This window comes from Saccostrea echinata, unplaced genomic scaffold (assembly GCF_033153115.1).
Source record: "Saccostrea echinata isolate AGI-Se365-2 ecotype Australia unplaced genomic scaffold, CSIRO_AGI_Sech_v1 ptg000008l, whole genome shotgun sequence".
Lineage (NCBI taxonomy): Eukaryota > Metazoa > Mollusca > Bivalvia > Ostreida > Ostreidae > Saccostrea > Saccostrea echinata.
In genome coordinates, this window is record NW_026889757.1 from 4,098,868 (window position 1) to 4,120,338 (window position 21,471).

The following is a 21,471-nucleotide window of genomic DNA, read 5'->3' on the forward strand; positions in this document are numbered from 1 at the left end:
ACGATTATCGCAATATGGCAAGATAAGAGACAGTGGGTTTTAAATTGTTAAAAACTTAAAAACATTTTTAAAGTGCATTTCACTTAAAGTCCTAAGTGTAGCTTTCTTATCAGGAAGGAAAATGTAACCTTACTGTGTGAATATATATTTTAAAAATACATTTGTAGTTTCAAATAAGAATATTTTTGGAAAAAAAATACTCAAATGGCAAGAGGAAGACAGTTTGCGCCATCACCTGCATCTGATGGAAAATGGGTAAGTAGGATCTTAAAGCATTGATGTTATGCCACGGAAATGTTTTGATACTAAGAAAAAAGTCTTGAATGTCTAGTTTTTAAGATTTTAACATTTAATTTGTAAAATCTTAAAACTGAATTAAGTTTTTAAATTCAGTTAATCTGTGTCTTAAAAATTTAATCCAATTCTTTATGTTACTATGCAATTATACGTCAAAACATTTAACACAACAACTCAGCATGTACTTTTGTGTTTGATAATGTTATTATTGTTATATTTATGCATTGCTATTAAGCATATCAAAACGTTTATGCATTACCCAAGCAAAAATTTGTTTGATTCTCTTTATGAAAAATGCTAATACATAAAGTGAAATAATATTTGTTGACATCAAAAGAACCCTTAAACATCGCGCAATCGTTTTAGTAACGATACACTTATAAATAGCTCTGATACTTAGCCATATCCACTGACCCGTGCCTGATACGGTATTTCATGTTTTAATCTGGTGATTAATTACAGAATATTATCCAAAGCGTTGAATTGTCGCAGCAGGGTTAAGTTCATGAATTTAATCGTCAAAAATTATACTGCTGTTTAATATTGAATACGGTGTTAAAATCTTTAATAATAAATCCAATGTGCCTTTTAAAGTCCAATTTAAAATTTAGCTCAACTTTTGAATATACATTGAAGCCTTTTAATGGACCTATGTAAATGTGAGCTCCAATGGTTTTTAAAAAATGAAAATTGAAAACATGGTTTAATGTAAAATATGTAAACTTTATACCGGAGCATTGAATTCAAATGTTATTTTCGTTTCTTTTTTACTCTGGAGAAAGTAAAATAGGAAATTACAAAATTTGAAAATGCCAAATTTAATAAAACATTCTACGAAGGTTTCCTTTAATTTAGCCCGTGTGAATCAAAAGCCATATTAATGCATTGATATCGATGTTGTCATAAAGCAGTTAACCATCCATCTTTCTAAGATCTATTACGGAGCAGGCTCAACATGTTGTTCAGTAACCAACAATACACGATAATCCCCCTTTTATATCGTCTCGACAAGTATTCCCCTATAACGTTATCTATAAATGGTGGATTATCAAGAGATTAGCTCGATGCTTCAGCGAAATTGAATCTCCTTAAGAGGTAGACTACCTGCGAAAATTTAAAACTGAGATAAGTGTTTATTTATACCGGGCCGTACAATAAGACATTTCCATTTAATATGTCCTATTACTCAAGGGCCACTGAAAACTCGCGGTTGTAATATGTACTTCAAATATTGTCAAAAAGCGAAATCAATTTCAAAGGGAGAACACATATTTTTTTTATTTACATAACGTTTTACTTTTTTCACACAGCCCTTTTCATAGATTTTGAAACATCAACTTTAACACAGCAGAGAGAGTACCAAGATGATTGTTTTGATATTGATGTTTTAATTCGCCAAGAAACATAAGCGAATTACATATACATGTACGAGAATCATGGCCGTAGGACCCCCCCCCCCCCCCAATAATTTTGCCGATATATAGATTACTGTAGTAAACATAGATACTATATGCTTGTGCCCCCTCAATAAAAACGTCTGATGACCTTTTTTGTTTTTTGCTTTGTTTTGTTTTGTTTTGTTTTTTTTTGCTTGTCAAGGATTTTTTGTAGTTAATGGCCTTTTTTTCTGCTTGTCAGGAAATTTTGGTAGTGCCCCCTCAACTGTCAACTGAAAAATGTATGCCTATCCCCCCCCCCCCCAACTGAAATTGCTTCCTACGGGCCTGTGAATTGTATAATAAACAAAGTCTTTGTCCCGAATCTAACATTTATAACGTAAATGGTCCTTTCCTTGTGTGTGCTGAATATAAAATAAATCAATTGAATTCCTGTACACGATGGCAAAATTAATTCCTAAAAAGTTGTACAGCAAATCCTATCTTAAAGTGATCCATTGTTACTTTTCGGGGGATTTAATGCAATCTTCGACTACCCGACATGAGGATCAATATTACTGGTTTGTTTAAGTATGTACCCAGAGAGCGTTTTCACTGACAGTGATTGTAGCAAAAACATTTAAATTAAGTCTGAATACATGTATACACACACATATTTTTCACTTTTCCATGAGTAGATAATGTTTCAGCTCTCAAGAAACGTTGTGTACGTATTTAATGTGCTTCCTCTTAATTGGCGAAAGAATGAACTGAAATGATTTACATTTAATCATAAATACATTTTCACATACACCAAAATAAACACAAAAAGCTCGTTGTTTAGATTTCAATTTCATATATAATTCATATATATATATATATATACCGGTATATCTTCTTTTCCAAATCAAACTTTTTTTTACCAGACATGTGTTCTTTTAATAATTGTATAATGGAAAAAGGAGGACGGATGAGGGTATTTTAAAAATGTGTTATTTACCTGTCTTTAATTTAAAAGATGATTATTTCTAGTTTGTTCATCGAGGCTCTGAGAGCGCGTATGGCGAGAGGAAGTGCCTCACTAGTACTGGCATTATGCTAGCTGCACCGTTTGGACAGGAAGCGGAAACCAAACCAGCGCCTCCACCGCCTCCCTTCCGGTCTAAAACAGAGGTAAGCAGATACAAGCACGAGTGTAGAAGATTATGTGTGATTGTAGAGGTTTTTTTCGAACTACTTAAAAGGTTTAAATAGATCTTTTCATTTACGTTGGAGCATAGGAGTTCGCAATTTTATCAATAAAGTCAATAAAAATCACTTGATTGACCAAGCCATGATCTATGCGTTAGCATAGCGAACTGTTCGCTATGCTAACGCATAGCTCATGGCTTGGTCAATCGAGTGATTTTTATTGACTTTATTGATAAAATTGCGAACTCCTGTGGTTGGAGGTAAATGAGTTACAAGAGACAATACATCGATGGCAAGCAGCATCCTTTCAGGGTTCTAGTCTTTTCTTAACCTTTAATGTTTTTCTTCATTAAAGTAATCAGCACCAATTCTTTAAATCTTTTCATGGATACGATGCTTGAAAACAAAAAGGTTGGCGGAAGGCAACCAGGAAACAGATACCATATTACTTTAATCACTGCCAACCCCAAAATCTCTCTCTCTCTCCTGCCTGGAATAGCCAAGCAACAACTATTAAAATCTGAGGGTGTAGATTTTCCGATTCTAAACTAGAAAGAAATGTCATCAAACCGATATACATTGCAGTGACTGCACTTGATGTTAAAGAGCTGTTAAAACTAGATACCTCTAATACCATCGAATTTTACAGGATTTAATGTGTTGATACACAAAGACAAATATTTGAGCTCTTATCATGGGGGCACAGATTAAATAGTAATGAACATACCTAGAGTTATTATTTCAGTCTTTTTTCTGATATTACGACGAATTTACTCATTGCAAAATCAATATTCATTTTGCAACAAAAGCAGTGAGTTAGTCGTTATATTATCATAGCATGGATGTTGTGTAATAAAACTACGGTGTATCATAATCAAATAAAATATTCTACATTATTGCGCATACAAAATCTATTGGATCCATAAATCCAATGTGTGGATATTGAGCGATATTAAAGTTTTATTTTATCAAGTGCCAAATTCCGGAAGTAAAAATTGGTTGCTAAGATAAAATCTCTAAAACGTGCATGTGAAATTAATCAGTCAAACTGTTTTCCCCCTCCTCGATGAATAAGAAGACGTACTTGTATTTTGTGCGGGTTTTGCCTTATAAGCAGAATAAATGAATGAATGAATAAATAAATAAAGACCTATGTAGGGCGATCACGAACTATTATGTTGTTTTTTCGGTCCTCATAGGGCTCACGGCGGGTGTGGCCGGTCGACAGGGGATGCTTATTTCTCCTAGGTACCTGATCCCACCTCTGTTATTTTCAGGGGTCCATGTTTCTGCCCTGTTCATGATTCGTTTTGTTTTCTGGATTTATGAGATTGATCAATGTTCGTTATCTTCAGCTTTTACATCCTCACTAGTGTATCTGTTTTCCCCTCGATCGCATTTAAAATTAAGAACTGGTTGGAGAAGGGGGTAAATCATTGTTCAATGTATTTTTTTTTTGGAGGGGGGATTTCATGTAACTGGAAAATCGCACATATTTTGGAATCTTCATAATCTAATAAGAGATGTTTGCAGATAAAAGACAGCGATATTTTCAAAGATTGGGATGTAGAAACTAGAATATTATTTTTTGTAAACATCTAATGGGTGTCAGAAAAAAAGTATAAAGAATTTTACTATACTGGCATATACTTGAAAATAATCAAAAATCATTCCTGTTACACGATGCTTATACAGCAAGTATTAATCTGACTTTATAGTTATACAATATAAATTGTTGATATATATAGATGTAAATTATTTAGTAATTAAGAAAATGAGAATTTTGTTTAAATTTTCATTTAAAATATGAAAAAAAATTGAGTAAGAAAACAATCTATTACGGTCTAAAATGAATGAAGAGCCGGGTCATATATTTATAATGACCACTGAGAAAACTGGAAAAGGGGGGGGTATATTTTTTTTATACTCCAGTTTCTTCAGTTGAATTAAAATGATCCAAAACTTCTGTGTAATGACTTGTGAACTTCTTGAGGATTTCTTATTCTGTATGCTATGCATGTAGTTTCTGAGGCACACCACGGGAAACTGCTTATTCTCATAGATTTTGAGTAAATTTAGCCTTTGTCTTTATCAAATAAAATCTTAGATCTTGAATTCATGAAGAAAAAAAATAATGGAAAAAAATCTTCTAAGATGATTACATGAATTTTGCTGTCTGTGTGATAAATGTTTTAATGTTATTTTTGAGTGTGTGTGTGTATGTGTGTGTGTTCGGGTTTTTTTTTTCGAGGGGGGGGGGGGGGGGTGAAGATTGACCATGAACCCTTTTCATAGAAGGTCGCAACAAAATATACTGTTAAATCAATTCTATTAAGGCTTTATGGCATGAATTTCTGATAACATTGTGGGGATCTGTCATTCACGCTTTTTGAGATTCATTAAATTGACAACATTCAGACGTTGTCTGTTAACAATAGTCGTCATTTAACTGGTATACTCAAATACATTAAAAATTTTATTAAAATGTAAATATACGTATTAAAAATGCAAAGCGCATTTGAAAATCACTTCAGTTCAATATTATTGTGATGTCAAACATATGCATTTCTTCATCCGTCATATTTTGAAAGTTTGATAGTGGGTTACAGCCAGTGCATAGAATATAGAATTTAAAGATACAAATTATCTACTGAAATTAATCAATGCAAGTAATCTATAAAACTTGTTAACTATATAAAGATGAACTTTATACTAGACTCGGTATAACATTAAATTATCAATACTATCAAGCAACAAAAGATTTAGATGCAAACTAGTGCACATCCTGGCATAAATGTGCATAGAAAATCCAATAACTGAAAACTTTTCATTTTCAGAATTTTCTACTGTAATTTGTCTAAAGATAATATATTAATATTATCTCAAAGGTTATTAATAATTGATAAAAACTTAAAGAATTTATATATATATATATATATATATATATATATATATATATATATATATATATATATATATATATATATATATATATATATATATATATATATATATATATATATATAACAATTTTCAATGGTAATTAAAGATTATTTTCATTTTTGAAATCAAAGAAAATCTAGGCTACACTGTAATTTTAGGAACTTGTGCTCTAATTTAGTGCTCTAATCCAGGAAAGACTTAAGGCAAAATAAACGTGCACAGTTGTGCATTTGAGAATCTCTGGAAATCCAAGTTTATATAAAAGCCGTCGTACTAGTGTAACTTATATAAATATAAACCTCTGGTAGTTTATCTAAAAAATACAGACTTAGAGTACCCGTATCGAAGCAATTGAGATTTTCTTTATCCCCAAACAATCTGATAAGGGGGAAATTGTGGGCCAAAACCTACACATGTCACTCATTTCAGTGAAAAATACCTACTAAGACTGATACCACATATCCCTCCAATTGATTGCGATTTCTTTCAAAGGACGCAACGTCACGGTTTAATCAAGTTCTGAATATTTAAAGTCTGCACAGTTGAAGTATCTCTTTAACATGCTTAGTAACAGTAAGACAAGGAACTTTGCCATGCGAGAGAGCAGTTGTGAAAATGTGCTGATTGAAAGGAAATAATTCATTTGGAATTATAAAAGTTTTTTTTTTTTTTAATGTGACTTAAATGTGATAAGGCATTTGTGACCAAATCATGGCTTATTTTTGGAGTAAGCGACCGTATTATCAAAAAGACTATGAAGACTTTGGTTTGCCAGGGATTAATGAAGTAAACATGTTATTAAAGTTTATGAAGTATATGCATTTAAATTTTTTTTTGCAATTAGCCAATTTACTAGCATACTTTTACGTTTTCTATTTTTTTTTCAGATAAACTACAAGACTGCAAACAAATTTTCAGAACACAATAATAGACACGCATTTCAAGATCATGGCGTCTATTTTGGCAATGTAAGTACCTAAATACGAGAAAAAAATCGTTGAAGAAAGTAAACATAATACAGAAAAACAATCAATTTTCATTGATCTCATTAAAATGATTGGTTCATTGAAATCGTTCATACCCCCAGATCATGCAACAGGACTCAATGTTTATATCAGAATGAAATTTTAAACTTGTTGATGCATTATTTTTATTCAGTGAACCATTTCAAAGGTTGAAAAACAATCGTGGAGTAATAAAGGCGACTGATTCAGTTATACGAGAAAATAAAATCGTCATAAAGATTATCTCTCGTTGTATTGTCAAGACATTTAACTATTTACAAATTGTGAGGTTTTGTTAGAGTTGTGAATTTTTTATGTGGCCATTCAAGTTTCTAAAATAACATTTGTTTTACATCTTATACTTTTAAACAAGCATTTTTGTCCGGCTTTATGTTAGAATTAGAACATTTCTGTATATATTCAATACATTTGTTTTAGTTACTATTGAAACGATATATTCAGTACAGAATATATTCATAATACATGTACCAGTATTTAAGCCTTTTTTTTTAAAATGAAAAGATGCTTCGGAATGACAATAAAGACTCCTTTTTGTAACAATTGCACTGCAATGTGCATTCTACGATTTTCAAATATTTGGTGTTTTATTTCAAAGGGGAAGGATGAAAGAACACTGGGTCGTAAAATAACCCTGCCCGAACTTCGTCTACATCACACAGAGAAGACGTTTTTAAAGCACCATTCCAGAAACCCCGTGGACGCTGATTTAAACACAAACTATAGGGTATCATACCTCGGCCAACCCACCGAAAATCCGCCAGCTCACCGGCGATTTGCCCGGAAGTACAGAGCTCCGGAAACCGGAAGTATTAAATTACAAACATCCACAACTGATTGGCATAAGTCCCCGGATGTTCCGTACAGAACGCCAACTCACGTGTTAGCCGTATCACAGGAACCATTTCCTAAGCATAATCCGTGGAAATACTCCAACCATGGCATGAGAGACATTTATCCCCCTTATGAGAGGAGCACCAAACCCCTAGTGAATAACCAATTTAACAAATATGGCGCTGCTTTTGCGGCTGCAAGTGAATGAAAACTGTGATATATAATTATAGGAATAATTTTCTCAATTTTCCCTCTTGTATGTGACCACTGGTTATCAGGACTGTAATAGTATTCACATCTTATGATTTTTTTGTCTACATGTAAGAAAATGATATACGTAAGTTATAAAGAGATATGCATAGGATCATGGAAGTGCAAGTGTTAAGCGCATACCGGTACAAGGACTCATTGCATAAAAGAAACTATGAAAATATATGATTATTAATCTCTATGTATGCACTTTTACTTTTCTGTGTTAATGAATACTGCATCGATCTGCTTGGTGTCAGTCTGTTTTCATGCATTGGCATGTACTAGTATTATATTTGTTGAATACAATATAAATATTTTCCAGCTTTTTTTGCTTTGTGTTATAAAAAATACGACTGGGAAAGTTATGCTGATTTCAAATGTTTATGTACGATTAGAATTTTTAATAATTTTCCCGTTAAAAAGTTTGATAGCTACTTGTCAGAACATTAGCATAATAATTTTGCCTTCAAAATTCGAATTCCAACGCTGCGCCTGTGTAACATGGCCGTCGTTTGATATGTTCTTATTAGTGCCGTTGGCGACAAGTTTGTTGCAGAAAATAAATTGATCTAGGAATCAATAAATTCCATTTATTCCTTTTATAGATATACACGAGAGCGCCGGAAACATGAATTCAGCCTTATTCTAATAGTGAACTAATTAGCTTATCTTCTTTCTTATGTTATATCAATTATTCACAACTGTATGATATTCTAAATGTACATCTATTACAAAAGATGCTTAACTTTTTTGTTGAGTTCTTACAAAAAAAAAAAAAAAAAAAAAAAAAAAAAAAATTATGAAAAATGTTTTTGGGCTTTATAAAAACTACTAGTATATCACCTAAACATTTTAAGTTTATCCAGTTAATTTCAACATGATTAAGGTACCTGTCATATTTCCCATGAAAAATGAAGTTTTAGTGAACAGAAATCGCTGATATTTACTTACGTCGGTAAAATGTATATAATACTTTAGCTTACATCTAAGGGCAGATCACTCTAACTGCATACAACTACCCAACGCTACGATTATGGAACCCTTTAAGTTTAGTGTGCAGTTTTTAGAGCTTCCTTAAACACACACCAGATGAAATGAAAAAGCATTTTAGGTCAGCAAGTTCGTAGAACCCCTGTCTTTATTCACGGAGACTATAAACAATTTTCAGCCGTTCATCCGAATGCCAATTAAAGATCGGGGGTTTCTTAAGGACACACGCAACGTAGTTTGAACTTTATAGTCTTTTTCCATAGGCACTCCCCAGCTTAATTGTTAAAAAATATATATCTACTATACTATAAACATAACGTTTATAGTATAGTAGATATATATTTTTTAACAATTAAGCTGGGGAGTGCCTATGTCTTTTTCCCTGGAGTTGAAGAGTTCCAATACTTAAGGGAACTGTGTGCTACATTTTATTGTCTATATATGCTGTTGCGCACTTCTTCTAGAACAAGTCTGGATAAACAAAACATCTAGCATATATGTTTAGTAATTTTTGTAAATTTTTCTTTATACAAAAATTTTCATCATTTGATATCTTTTCAAAACCCCTGGTAACGATGCTGATTTTTTGTCTACGAACATCTGATGGCACTATAATCTTAAATTAAGAATATCTTGAAAAATTATCAGTAGGTAAGGTACGTTGCGTATGTCCTTAACTCATAATTATTTCAAAGATATACTTCAGATATTATAAGAGTAGAATAGATTAAAAATTTCTTTGTAAAAGTAACGAAATTTCTTTGAAAAAGTAACGAAAAAATTACCTTGGACCCTCTCTAGGATGGTAAAAAGCGTGTACCTGAAGAAAATTGACTTAGGATAGTGTTTTCTCCTAACCCCATAGTTTTTTCAAGTTTGGGGAAGTTGAAATTTGTGGGGGTTTTTTTCCAAAATCTTTCCGAGTCTGATATCTTTTTAAAAAATCCCTGGATCCGCGCCTGGGTTTGATTTTGTCACTAAGAATTTTATTTAATTAGTCTCTCTTTCAAAATTGTTTCAAAGGGATAAATGTCTTGTGCGTAGGAAGAAATTTCAGTTTGGGAGTTGGGCTTACAGAATTGTCTTGATACGCAGTCATTATCAGACGGCACAACCATTGATTATGTATAGTATATACTGGCAAAACTATTGGGGAGGGGCATAGGCACTCCCCAGCTTAATTGTTAAAAAATATATATCTACTATACTATAAGTAGATATATATTTTTTAACAATTAAGCTGGGGAGTGCCTATGGGGAGGGGGCATAACTTGTCTTTTACTGTAAAGTATATGCTAAGTCTGGCAAAATTATTGGGGAAAAAGATCCTGAATGCTACCGATTTAATTATTCCATATGTGTCATAGAAGCATGGCTCTTTTTCTCCAAATTCATCATGGAGCTGTCATTACAAAAACAATTCAAAGAATAGGGTAAAAAAAAACTCTATCTTCTGTATATGTAGAGACATATCAGTGCATCCGTATTCTCTTGTGAAGTAAAACAAATCACAAGCTGATATTATTCAGTATCATTTTGCTTCACGACTTTGTATTTTGACAAGTAAACTGATCTACCTCGTGTTTGAGCTATTCAAGTGATTTTAAGGTAAAATACAGTGGAAATTTCTCCACCAAAAGATCTAAATCAAATGTAATAAAATGATCATAACATACATTTTATTATTTACAAGAAACACGGGCATATAAATCTCACATTTATAACAAATAACTTTTAAACAACAATTGTAAAATAACTAGCTGCTGTCAAGGAGTCTCTGGATTTCCGCTTCTCTCTTTTCTAGCTCTGCGATCTTTGCGTTGTTCTGTTCTAAACGGCTTTCCAAAGACTGAATTAATGGTCCATGCATTACTTCCATGATATGGCACAGTGAATTTGTAAAAACTACAAGGAAAAAAATTGTCAGAATTTTGAGTTTTAACCGTTAGAGGCAAAAGAGAGACAACTCCAAAGACAAAACTAAAACTATGAGAATATATATACTGAAAGGATTTGTTTGTGTGCTGTTAAACGTCCCTCTCGAGAATTTTTCACTCATATGGAGACGCCACCACTTGCCGGTGGAGAGCTGCAAATTTACTCGGCACTCAGGGCTATTGAGCAGTGAGGGATCTTTTTTGTGCCAGCATATACTGAGACACGGGACCTCGGTTTATACGGTCTCATCCGAAGGACCGGTCTCCACTTCCCACAGTGGGATTCGAACCCGCGACGTAAGGATTAACACCTTACTCCGAGACCCTAGAGCAGACGCTCTACCACTGCGCCACGCGGGCGACTAAACCGAAAGGAAAAAGAAACGCAGGGTAACATAATACGCGCAATATTTTTGACTGAGTGGCCGAAAATTATGAAAATTGACCAGAGGTCTGTTTTGGTTACTGTGCACTAAAATTGGTTTTCAAAATTACTCAACCGTGAAATGTATGACGTCACGTAGGAAAAGTGTTAAAAGCCAAAAACATGTGCATATTGATGATTTTAGGGCTGTTAAGAGATTTTTTAGTACTACTTGATGCACTGAAGGTATACACATTGTTTTTCGATATTTACAGTCGATATGAATTTCTCGTAATCATGGTACGGCTAACGGAAGTTCCACTGGGTCTCACTCTGGTATTTGAATTGCCTAAGTGAAGAAAAGAGCAACAACATGTTGCTGTGCAGTTTGATATTAATTTTCCACCAAGGAACATTTTATTCCCTGTCAGATAGAAACAGGAAAGGTTTTTAACCAACCATGATGGTGACGCTGGCGAGTAACAACGTCATATGAAGATGTGGCTTTTCATCCTGCCACCTATGTAATCACTACGGTATTACCACTGAAACAGATACTTATACAGTAACAAATCATAAGCATTACATTAACTCTAAAACTGAAAGAAATCTATTCCGTGAGTTCGTTAACTTTACGTGATACTCTCACTCGCGCACATGTGCGTCGTAAGCCTAATTATTCAGCATGTTCACCCACAGGAAAATGTGTCCCGAGTTTGTCAAGACTTTTTCGTACATATTCACATTTACACAATCAACTAGCATCGGTAAATTCTATCTTTTTTTCCCAATCGAAAATGTGTGGGACTAACTGGACGCTAGGGTTTGAAGGCGTCGGTATAGCCCTGCTAATCTCGACCAACTAGGGGCTACCCTGTCGGAAGGGTTGAATAAATATCAGATCTAGGTCCTGGTCTGCTGTATATTTTACTGACCTGAGGAGTTTTTGAGTTTGGTGATCAGACCTGGGTCCAGGTCTGCTGTATTTTCTTAATGACCTGAAGAGTTTTTGAGTTTGGTGATCAGATCTAGGTCCTGGTTTGCTATATATTTTACTGACCTGAGGAGTTTTTGAGCTTAGTGATTAGATCTATGTGTAGGTCCTAGTTTGCTGTATATTTTACTGACATGAGGAGTTTTGAGTTTGGTGATCAGATCTAGGTCCTGGTTTGCTGTATATTTTACTGACATGAGGAGTTTTGAGTTTGGTGATCAGATCTAGGTCCTGGTTTGCTGTATATTTTACTGACCTGAGGAGTTTTTGAGTTTGATGATAAGATCTAGGTCCTGGTTTGCTGTATATTTTACTGACCTGAGGAGTTTTTGAGTTTAGTGATCAGATCTAGGTCCTGGTTTGCTGTATATTTTACTGACCTGAGGAGTTTTTGAGTTTGGTGATCAGATCTAGGTCCTGGTTTGCTGTATATTTTACTGACCTGAGGAGTTTTTGAGTTTGATGATAAGATCTAGGTCCTGGTTTGCTGTATATTTTACTGACCTGAGGAGTTTTTGAGTTTGGTGATCAGATCTAGGTCCTGGTTTGCTATATATTTTACTGACCTGAGGAGTTTTTGAGTTTAGTGATCAGATCTAAGTCCTGGTCGGCCTCAGCCTTTTTGTACTCTTCTTCCTCCTCCTGACAAAGGATCTTGGGAAGTTCTATGAGAGATTCCAAACAAGCTTTTCCCAGCCCAGAGCTTGGGACAATGTGGAGGGGGACTTCAACTCTTGCATACCTAAAATTTCAAGGTTGTTTGTCATTAACAAAGGACTATATTCTGTAAATACTAACATCTGCCAACAAAATCAAACTTTGATGAAGAAGTCTATAATTATGTTCTAAACCAGAGGAATATCCGCATACTTGAAAGAACTACCTATTTTCATCAGCCATGATGCCATATGTTAGATATGACATCAAGAAGAAACAAGAATTGTTGATAATCTACTTCCAAACTATAATACAACTGTGTATTAGTTCAAGAGACTTTCAAATTCTGGCTTTATGGGGGCAAAAATGTGCTTTTATCTTATATAATTCTTTCCAAAAAGAAATTGTACTTTAGATGCAACTTTTAAATAAAAATAGAGAAAAAAAATTTTCTGTGATTTACTTAAAAGAGGTTACAACAAGAGGCCTGAGGGCCAACACACCCACCTGAGTGATATTTCTCTTTCTGAGAAACAGATAAGTGAATATACAAAGACTCTGGACACTTATTCATAGGCTTTTGTTCTTTCCACACATTTGGTCTACAGGACACACATTGATGTTATCATCATCATATCATTTAAACAATTCACTGCCTTGCTGATCTTGATGTACCTACATGTTCATAAAATGGAGCTCCCTTTCAAGACAACATGAAGGCTATGACTCAGAAAATCTAGTCAATCAATGCATCACTTTCTAAACTGTGTGCAACCGTTACAACACATTAGGCCAACCACCTGGGATATTATGTAATGATTGAATCAAGTTAACAGTAATGCCATAATCCTCTAATGACAGTTTTGCATGCCGTTGTGTTGATTTCGATTTAATGTTAATCTGCAACTTACTGAATTGGCCATTCAGGATGCTACATGTAACAACTGTGTGAGAATGATTCTCATTCACAAATCTTTCATATCATTTACCAGTACAAGTTTCATTGAATTTTATATTTATGTAAAAAGTCAATCTGAGATGAACTCAAATGGAAAGTTGTTAGCTCCTTGGTATAATGATGTTGTGTGCCAAGTTATATTGAAATCAGACTAAAACTGTAGGAGGAGAAGCTTTTTGAAAAATTGTTTACAGACGGACGGACTGCTAGACAGATGGACTGACACCTTACTGACTATCGCATGAGCTTTTCTGGTCTCTGACCAGTAGAGCTAAAAACATAGGAGAAGTAACATTTTAACTTTTAAATGAATTCCATTATTATCATATTACTGGTAAATATTGCCAAACTAAGACAAAACTTTAGGAAAAGTAGCATTTTCAAAGTATTTCACAGAAATTTCTATTTTTAGTAACCATGGCAACACCATTTTTGAAAATCAAAAACAATTAAACAGAATTTTGTATCTTAGAGTAGTCTACTTGTGTACCGAATAGTATGTGCAACCTCTGCAAAGAAAATGAACGGAAACGGCAAATAATTGGAATTTTCCTAAGTCCAAGGGGCATAACTCTGTCAAAATCGTACCCAAAACAGAACTTGATCTAGATATTTTTATGATTAATCTTTATACCAAATTTCATTTCAGTATGTGCAACCTCTGCAAAGAAAATGAAAGGAAACTGCAAATAATTGGAATTTTCCTATGTCCAAGGGGCGTAACTCTGTCAAAAATTGCTCAATCATACCCAAAACAGAACTTGTTTAAGATATTCTTATGATAAATCTGTATACTAAATTTCATTCCAGTATGTGCAACCTCTGCAAAGAAAATGAATGGAAACTGCAAATAATTGGAATTTTTCAAAGTCCATGGGGCATAACTCTGTCAAAAATTGCTCAATTGTACCCAAAACAGAACTTGACCTAGATATTTTTATGATAAATCTGTATACCAAATTTCATTTCAGTAAGTCCACTTTCTGAGAAGAAAATGAACGGAAACTGTTGGTGGACCGACAGACAGACAGACAGACAGCTAGACAGACTGACCGACAGACGGCAGTAAAGCAATAAGCCCTCCATTCTTCAAATGCCCTCCATTCTTAAAAATCATTACCAAATATACAGAATTATGAAACTTAGGGTAGTCTACTTGTGTACCAAGTCATATTGAAAATGGACAAAAAATGCAGGAGGAGTAGCGTTTTTAAAGAATTTCACAGATATTTCTATTTTCAGGCAAGTTGTATCATGGCAACACTTTTTATCGAAATGAAAACCAATAAAGAAAAATATGTATCTTTGTATATTCTACTTATGTACCAAGTCTTATTGAAATTTGGACTAAAACTGTAGGAGGAGTTGCATTTTGAAAGAATATCACAGAAAATTCTATTTTCAGTTACCATGGTTACACTGTTTATTTAAATCAATCACTGAGTGATAAACAGAATTGTGTATCCTAGTATAGCGTACTTGTTTCCTTAGTCTTTTTGAAATAGGACCTAAACTGTAGGAGGAGTAGCACTGTGAAGAATGATGGAGAGATAAACAGCTAGACAGACAGCAAACACCTTACTCATGCACAAGCTTTCTGGTATCTAACCGGTAGAGCTCAACCTCAGAAAAGCTAATATGTTGCCATTCTAACAGTGGAACCATAATTTGCACAAACTTAAATTTACATAATTTGAGAATGGTTATACATTAATTTCAATAATTTTATGAATTGTATACATTTATTTGTTGTTCCATAAAAGACAATTTTTCCTATATATTCCAAAGTCAATCTTTGACCCTCTCCTGTGCCTCATCCTAACCTTGTGGACCATGATTAGGCCAAATAAAAAAATATGTGTGGTTCTGGTTACCCGACCGTCCCTATTTTATACCCCCTTTTTTTCCGGCAATTTTCATAATTTTTCCAGAATTTTCCCCGATTTCCATCATTGGCTCCAGTATTAGTTTTAGTTTCAGCAATGGCGGCCTCCTTGTAAAACATCATTTCAACATATAGTGCAAGTTTTAATAGTGTTAAATCCAAAGCAAGCTAGCATGTAGGTGTCACCTACCAATGTTGACTAGTATATTATCACGCCACATCTAAATGCCACTTAAAAAGCAGTGATAGGTATTATTTAGAAAAATTATAAAAATCGTTTTGTAAAAAAAAAAAAAAAAAAAAAAAATCCCTACCTACCTACCCTAATTTTTTTAGAAGTGTAATCGGAACCACACATATTTTTTTGTTTGGCCTTAGAAGAAATATGGACATATGCTACACACAAGTCTTCATAATTTTGCCAAATGGCTCTACCTCTTCCCTCTCATATCAAGAGACCATAAGAATTCAATTTTCAATCAGAACATCTGGATCAAGGGACCATAAGAATTCACTTTTCAATCAGAACATCTCGATCAAGAGACCATAAGAATTCACTTTTCAATCAGAACATCTGGATCAAGAGACCATAAGAATTCACTTTTCAATCAGAACATCTGAATCAAGGGACCATTAGAATTCACTTTTCAATCAGAACATCTGAACACAAGAGATGAAACGAGACAATGAACAAACTTTGAACACAAAACCCTCAAGTGGGCAAATACAAGTTACATCCCCCCCCCCCCCCCCCCCCTCCAATTTTGTCCACTTCTAGGAAAGCAAAGCAAGGGAAGTAATTCAAACAACAGTATACTTTTTAAAAATTATATCCAAAAATATTTTTAAAAAAGATTAAATCATTATAAACATAAATTGCCCCCCCCCTCTTTTTCTCCCTACCAGTTGTGATCTTTTTTTCAATCAAAATATTTGAAGGGCTTGTTTTCAATGCTACATTGCAATGAAACTAGAAGTTAAACTGGAGATTGAAATTTATCTTACTGTGGAGGATAGCCTTCCCTGGCCTGATTTACGGACTGGAAACATGTCAGCTGATGTCTGTAACTCTGTGAAAAAATAACATCACTGAAATAATCCAGGAGTACCTCACCATTATAATTATAATGCAATCATATATTACTTATTGGATGATTTTTGGACCTGCTTTGATATTAAATCTTTTCATAACTCATTTTTTCATCTTTCATCTCCACTCATGGACAACAAACGCAATATACATCATCTACTTGTATAACTTTTTTTTTGAGTCAATTTGTTTGTCAAGTAGACCTTATAACATTTTTGGCTTGCCATCATTTGTTTATTCTTTAAACACAAGTTAATTAAAAATAATATTGGGATGTAAATATGGGTTGGTCATGTGATCAAATCCCATAAAACTAGAAGGGCCATAAAGTTACCTTATTTGTTAGGTAAATTACCTTATTTCTTATATTTACAGTTGTGACTGATTTTTAACAAATATTTGGGTACTATTTTTAAAGTCATGAGTTAAATGATTTATTTTTTTCAAACCTCAATAGTACAAATTAAATGTGTTGAACACGTCGAACTATGAAATTACATCCATCATTTATCACTAAATGATGAATTTATGGTCATGACGAACCTGTTTATACACAAAATTAAATACTCCTTGTTCAATTAATGTTATATAAGGAAAAACATTTGCAAATGTAAATATTGATATATAAATATCATAATCAAATGTATATGCAAATGATCTTTCATTCATGAAAACTTTATAAATGTATATGCAAATAATGTGAATATCCTCCAAGTCACAAAAGATTTAGAAGTCTAGACTGGCCCTGCCTCTCTGATATGCTCGATATATAGCAGGTGATCAGTAATATAGAGAGCACTCTACTGACCACTCTCACTGGCTGATAAAAACTCTTGCTGATGTGGAATATGAATGTGTTGGGGTCTTGGGGAAACAGAAACAGATCAAAGAGCACATAACATACTATACTATGGATGGCTTTGAACTTACCAGGGCAAAATCTGAGAAAAATCATTGTTAAAGATGATATACAGTTGACCTTTTGTATTTTGAAAACTGATCTTAAGGTGATATCTTGAATAACATAGGTGAGTTGAAGTGAGTTGGAAGTCCCAATAACTTGTTATCAACATATTTTAACCTCAATATCTGAAACCCTTGGATATCTCAAAGTTATTTTTCTAGGTACCATCAAGTTTGAGATAATTAAGGATTTTTTTAAAGTTTTGTGTGAGTTATTGGTGTGTAAATCACACAGACTTGTCACGTAGGCATATTTCATGAAAAATATGCCTAAGTGCAAGTCTGTGTGATTTACACACCAAAATTCACACTAAACTTAAAAACAATCCTTATATTTACATTTTACATGTTTAAAAGCACCAAAAATATACTCAATTTTTGAATTTCTCACTGCCCTGTATCGATATATTTTTATTAACATCTCTCTACTCTCTAGCCTCATTGTGACGTCACTTTAGCGCCAGTTCCTCCATGCATATTTCTACACGTTAGTATACACAAAAATGGCATTCAAATCAATTTCACTTGGGTTACTAGAAAAACACAGCAAATATAAGTATTGTGGTTTGACTGTAACTATTACTCTTTTAGCAGAGGCTCATTTTTCCTGTATAACTAACCTTAGTAGATTTGTCTTCATTGAAGACAGAAAATATTAGTCCAATAAAACCTTCATCCATCATCTGATACATGGCCTGAGTTCTCACATCTACAAGTATACATTTGGTATAGATGTGTAAAAATAGAAGAATCAAAGGACAGAAAATGGTAGTGGTATCAGAAACAATGTGCAAGTGAAAAAAAATTATTTAACCACAGAGATCGGTGAAATGTTTAAATTTGTTTTATTAGTTAATGTCTGATATATGGGTTAAATGGCATTTTTTATTTTCTTGCCTTACTTTGATTTATTACAGATGAGTACAGCATCTCTGGATTTTCATTTTTTATGATATGCTGTGTACTTACCAACATGTGACGGCCAGACAGTGATGTGGGGATGAGAATGGTACCACCCTAAAACTCTCAAAGGCTTGCTGTACTGCTGGGCTAGTCTCTGTCAACAATAACGCAACATGGACGACTTTGCAATACAATACATATCTAGATACTGACACACAATATAAGTATGTTTCAGTAGTTTCACAATACAATTCTACGTACAATGTAATAAAGAAAAAAATCATTTTACAGAATGAAAAAAAACATAGCATACATGATTAAAAAAACACTTTAATATTGTTAAACTTTGATAACCTGATGGTAGCTGTGGAAATAAATGAGTTTCTAATTTCAATATGTCTTTATCTCAAGATGAATTTCTAAAGTTTCTTTAGCCACCATGCTTTTGGATGCCATTTTGTTTTTCAAGGTATTATTAAGTTATAGAAACTACTTTCTGTATCACGAATCTGGAATGATGATATGATACACGTATTGCTTAAACACATGATTGATATATCACTGTATCTTTTTTTTTTTAATACAATACAAATCTAACTGTAGATTTTCATTTCTAAATCAAATTAAACATGGCAAGTGTTCAATGTGTTCTAAATTTACACCCCCAGGAAACTGAGTTATAAAAGATGGATCTGCTGCCTTTTTTATATTTCAAATCCCAAGTGTTTCCTTGGATGAATACAGTATTTGTTAAAATTCCTTTTTGTTATATTTTTTTTTTTCATATGCATGCAGATTTATGCTGACTTGCTGACTAACTATACAAGTAATGCACCTACAAGAGCATAAATTTAAATACCTTAAATACCTTTATACTTAATAGGGTGAAATAGCTTTCAGCAAATAACTGCTGGTTGCAAGTTGTTGCAAGATGTATCAGATTCACCTGCATCTTCATGTAGATTACTGTCCCATTATATAAAATTAATGTATATATCTTTTTCTCATAAAAATTCTCAGGAAAAAAACACAAGAAGTTATCACCCTGCTCATGACCCTCTTTTGACCAAAGAATGACCTGTCTTTTTCTGAAGGATAAGAATTGGCTGTAGAATTACCTCTGCTTTGCTTGAGGCATCTGAGAGTTGCTCAGGGGAGATTTCTACTCTGTCTGGTTGCTTGTCAGATCTTCTTAACATGATCACAGAGTATATGTGAAGGGTACGATTCTCATCAACCTAAAAGAAATAAAACACATTGCAGAAAAAAACTTTCTTAACAATAACATGAAACATAACTTTTTTCCCTATATCAACTTCATGTTTTAACATGATACCTGTCGAACTTGTTGAAAGGTAATGTTTTATTTATTAAATTACATATGTTTAAAAAATATATGCACAATATTTTGCTGAAGTTGTACGTATTTAGACGCTTTTCTGCTTAATTAATGTATATATTTTCCACGCATGACCGGCTTCCAGCTGATCAGCTGAGAGAGAAACTGGGTCACTGCGCCATTTAGTAATATTACCTCCCCTATGAGTAATCCCATTACTTCTTCTCTTTCCGTTGATAATGCATGTGTTAAACAAACCATATAGACATCAGCCTCCAAGTGCACACATTCTACAACCATTCTGATCTATAAAACAATCTGCGCCCAGACAGTTACACAGTCCTCGCACCGACAGACCGGAAATCTCGGTGACAGAGAATCTCACCTCCACACAGAAGAGTTCACAAAGTTCTCGTTCTCGGTTGTCTCCGAAAATCTCCGACGGCTCGTCTGCACACACACACACACATTGAGTAAACTTACGTTTCGAGTGGTGATCTATCCACTACACGTACACCACTCATTCACCACTATATGATGAATATAAAGTGATCTAAATTTCTGTAAACTTACTACTTAGTGCACACTATTAGTTATCAATGGTCTTTTGGCCAAACAATCATCAATCAAACATTGAAACAAACAAAAAAAAAAAAAAAAAAAAAAAAAAAAAAAAAAAAAAAAAAAAAAAAAAACCACACAGACACTAATTTGTCTATCACACAAATATTAAAGCATTGTGATGTGTAGTTTTGCTGTAAAAAAAAAAAAGTGCTGTGGAACAGGAGCGGATCCCGGATTTTTTTTTTCCAGGGGGGGATGGGTCCATCCCACTAAAAAAAAAAACAACAACAAAAAAACAAAAAACAAACGTAAAATCTATTTTCCAAACGTGAAAAACAACTATCCCGTGGTGGTGATGGTGGGGTCCACGTTTTCTAGGGGGGTCCAAAGTCATTTTCTATTTGCTTCAGTATTTTACTGCAAATTCTGGGGGGGGGGGGGGTTCCGGACCCCAGACCCCTCCTCTTAGATCCGCGCATGTGGAATGATTTTGCACGTAATTTGAACCATGCGCGGATCTAGAGGGAGATCAGGACCCCCACCCACCCCCCGGAATTTGCAGAGTTAGTATATGTATACATTGAAGGAAATAAAAACTGATTTTGGACCCTCTAGAAAACGTGGACACCTTTTTAAGAAATAGCAAGAAATTTCTTGCGAAAGGAGGTAACGGTTGTTTTTTCTTTTTTTTTTTCTTTTTGCTTATCAAGAAATTTCTGGGTTGGATTTTTTTTACTGGGATGGATCCCCCCCCCCCCCCCGGAAAAAAAAATCACGGTTCTGCACCTGTGAACCTTTGTGATCAATAAAACTACACCTATAAGCATCAATATTCAGGAGATATGATTTTCTTAATCGTCTATTTTCACGATACAGTCCTGCCATCGGTTTCTTGATACCAAAAATTCTAAG

General features: G+C 33.8%; 2 protein-coding genes across 2 annotated transcripts; one reads left to right on the forward strand and one right to left on the reverse strand.

The window, feature by feature from the left end:
- Positions 1-8,240, forward strand: LOC133181270 (testis-expressed protein 36-like). Its single transcript, XM_061315801.1, has 4 exons — positions 1-255; positions 2,706-2,846; positions 6,695-6,775; positions 7,428-8,240. The coding sequence occupies exons 1-4, from the start codon at positions 205-207 to the stop codon at positions 7,869-7,871; spliced, it is 717 nt and encodes a 238-aa protein (XP_061171785.1). The 5' UTR covers positions 1-204; the 3' UTR covers positions 7,872-8,240.
- A 2,327-nt stretch (positions 8,241-10,567) lies between these two features.
- On the reverse strand, positions 10,568-20,394 carry LOC133181271 (lys-63-specific deubiquitinase BRCC36-like). Its single transcript, XM_061315802.1, has 7 exons — positions 20,191-20,394; positions 19,775-19,894; positions 18,723-18,810; positions 18,374-18,462; positions 16,706-16,770; positions 12,767-12,942; positions 10,568-10,810 (listed from the first exon to the last, which is right to left on the reverse strand). The coding sequence occupies exons 1-7, from the start codon at positions 20,293-20,295 to the stop codon at positions 10,662-10,664; spliced, it is 792 nt and encodes a 263-aa protein (XP_061171786.1). The 5' UTR covers positions 20,296-20,394; the 3' UTR covers positions 10,568-10,661.
- Between the last annotated feature and the right edge of the window lie 1,077 nt (positions 20,395-21,471).

Bases quoted from the DNA above. Each gene is read 5' to 3' on its own strand.
- LOC133181270 (XM_061315801.1), top strand. From the start codon at position 205: ATGGCAAGAGGAAGACAGTTTGCGCCATCACCTGCATCTGATGGAAAA. The intron at 256-2,705 runs GTAAGTAGGATC...GATTATTTCTAG, and splicing joins CTGCATCTGATGGAAAATGG to TTTGTTCATCGAGGCTCTGA. The intron at 2,847-6,694 runs GTAAGCAGATAC...TTTTTTTTTCAG, and splicing joins CCTTCCGGTCTAAAACAGAG to ATAAACTACAAGACTGCAAA.
- LOC133181271 (XM_061315802.1), bottom strand. From the start codon at position 20,295: ATGGTTGTAGAATGTGTGCACTTGGAGGCTGATGTCTATATGGTTTGT. The intron at 18,811-19,774 runs GTAATTCTACAG...TATTGTTGACAG, and splicing joins ATGCCTCAAGCAAAGCAGAG to AGACTAGCCCAGCAGTACAG. The intron at 16,771-18,373 runs GTTAGTTATACA...ATTTTTTCACAG, and splicing joins ATGAAGACAAATCTACTAAG to AGTTACAGACATCAGCTGAC.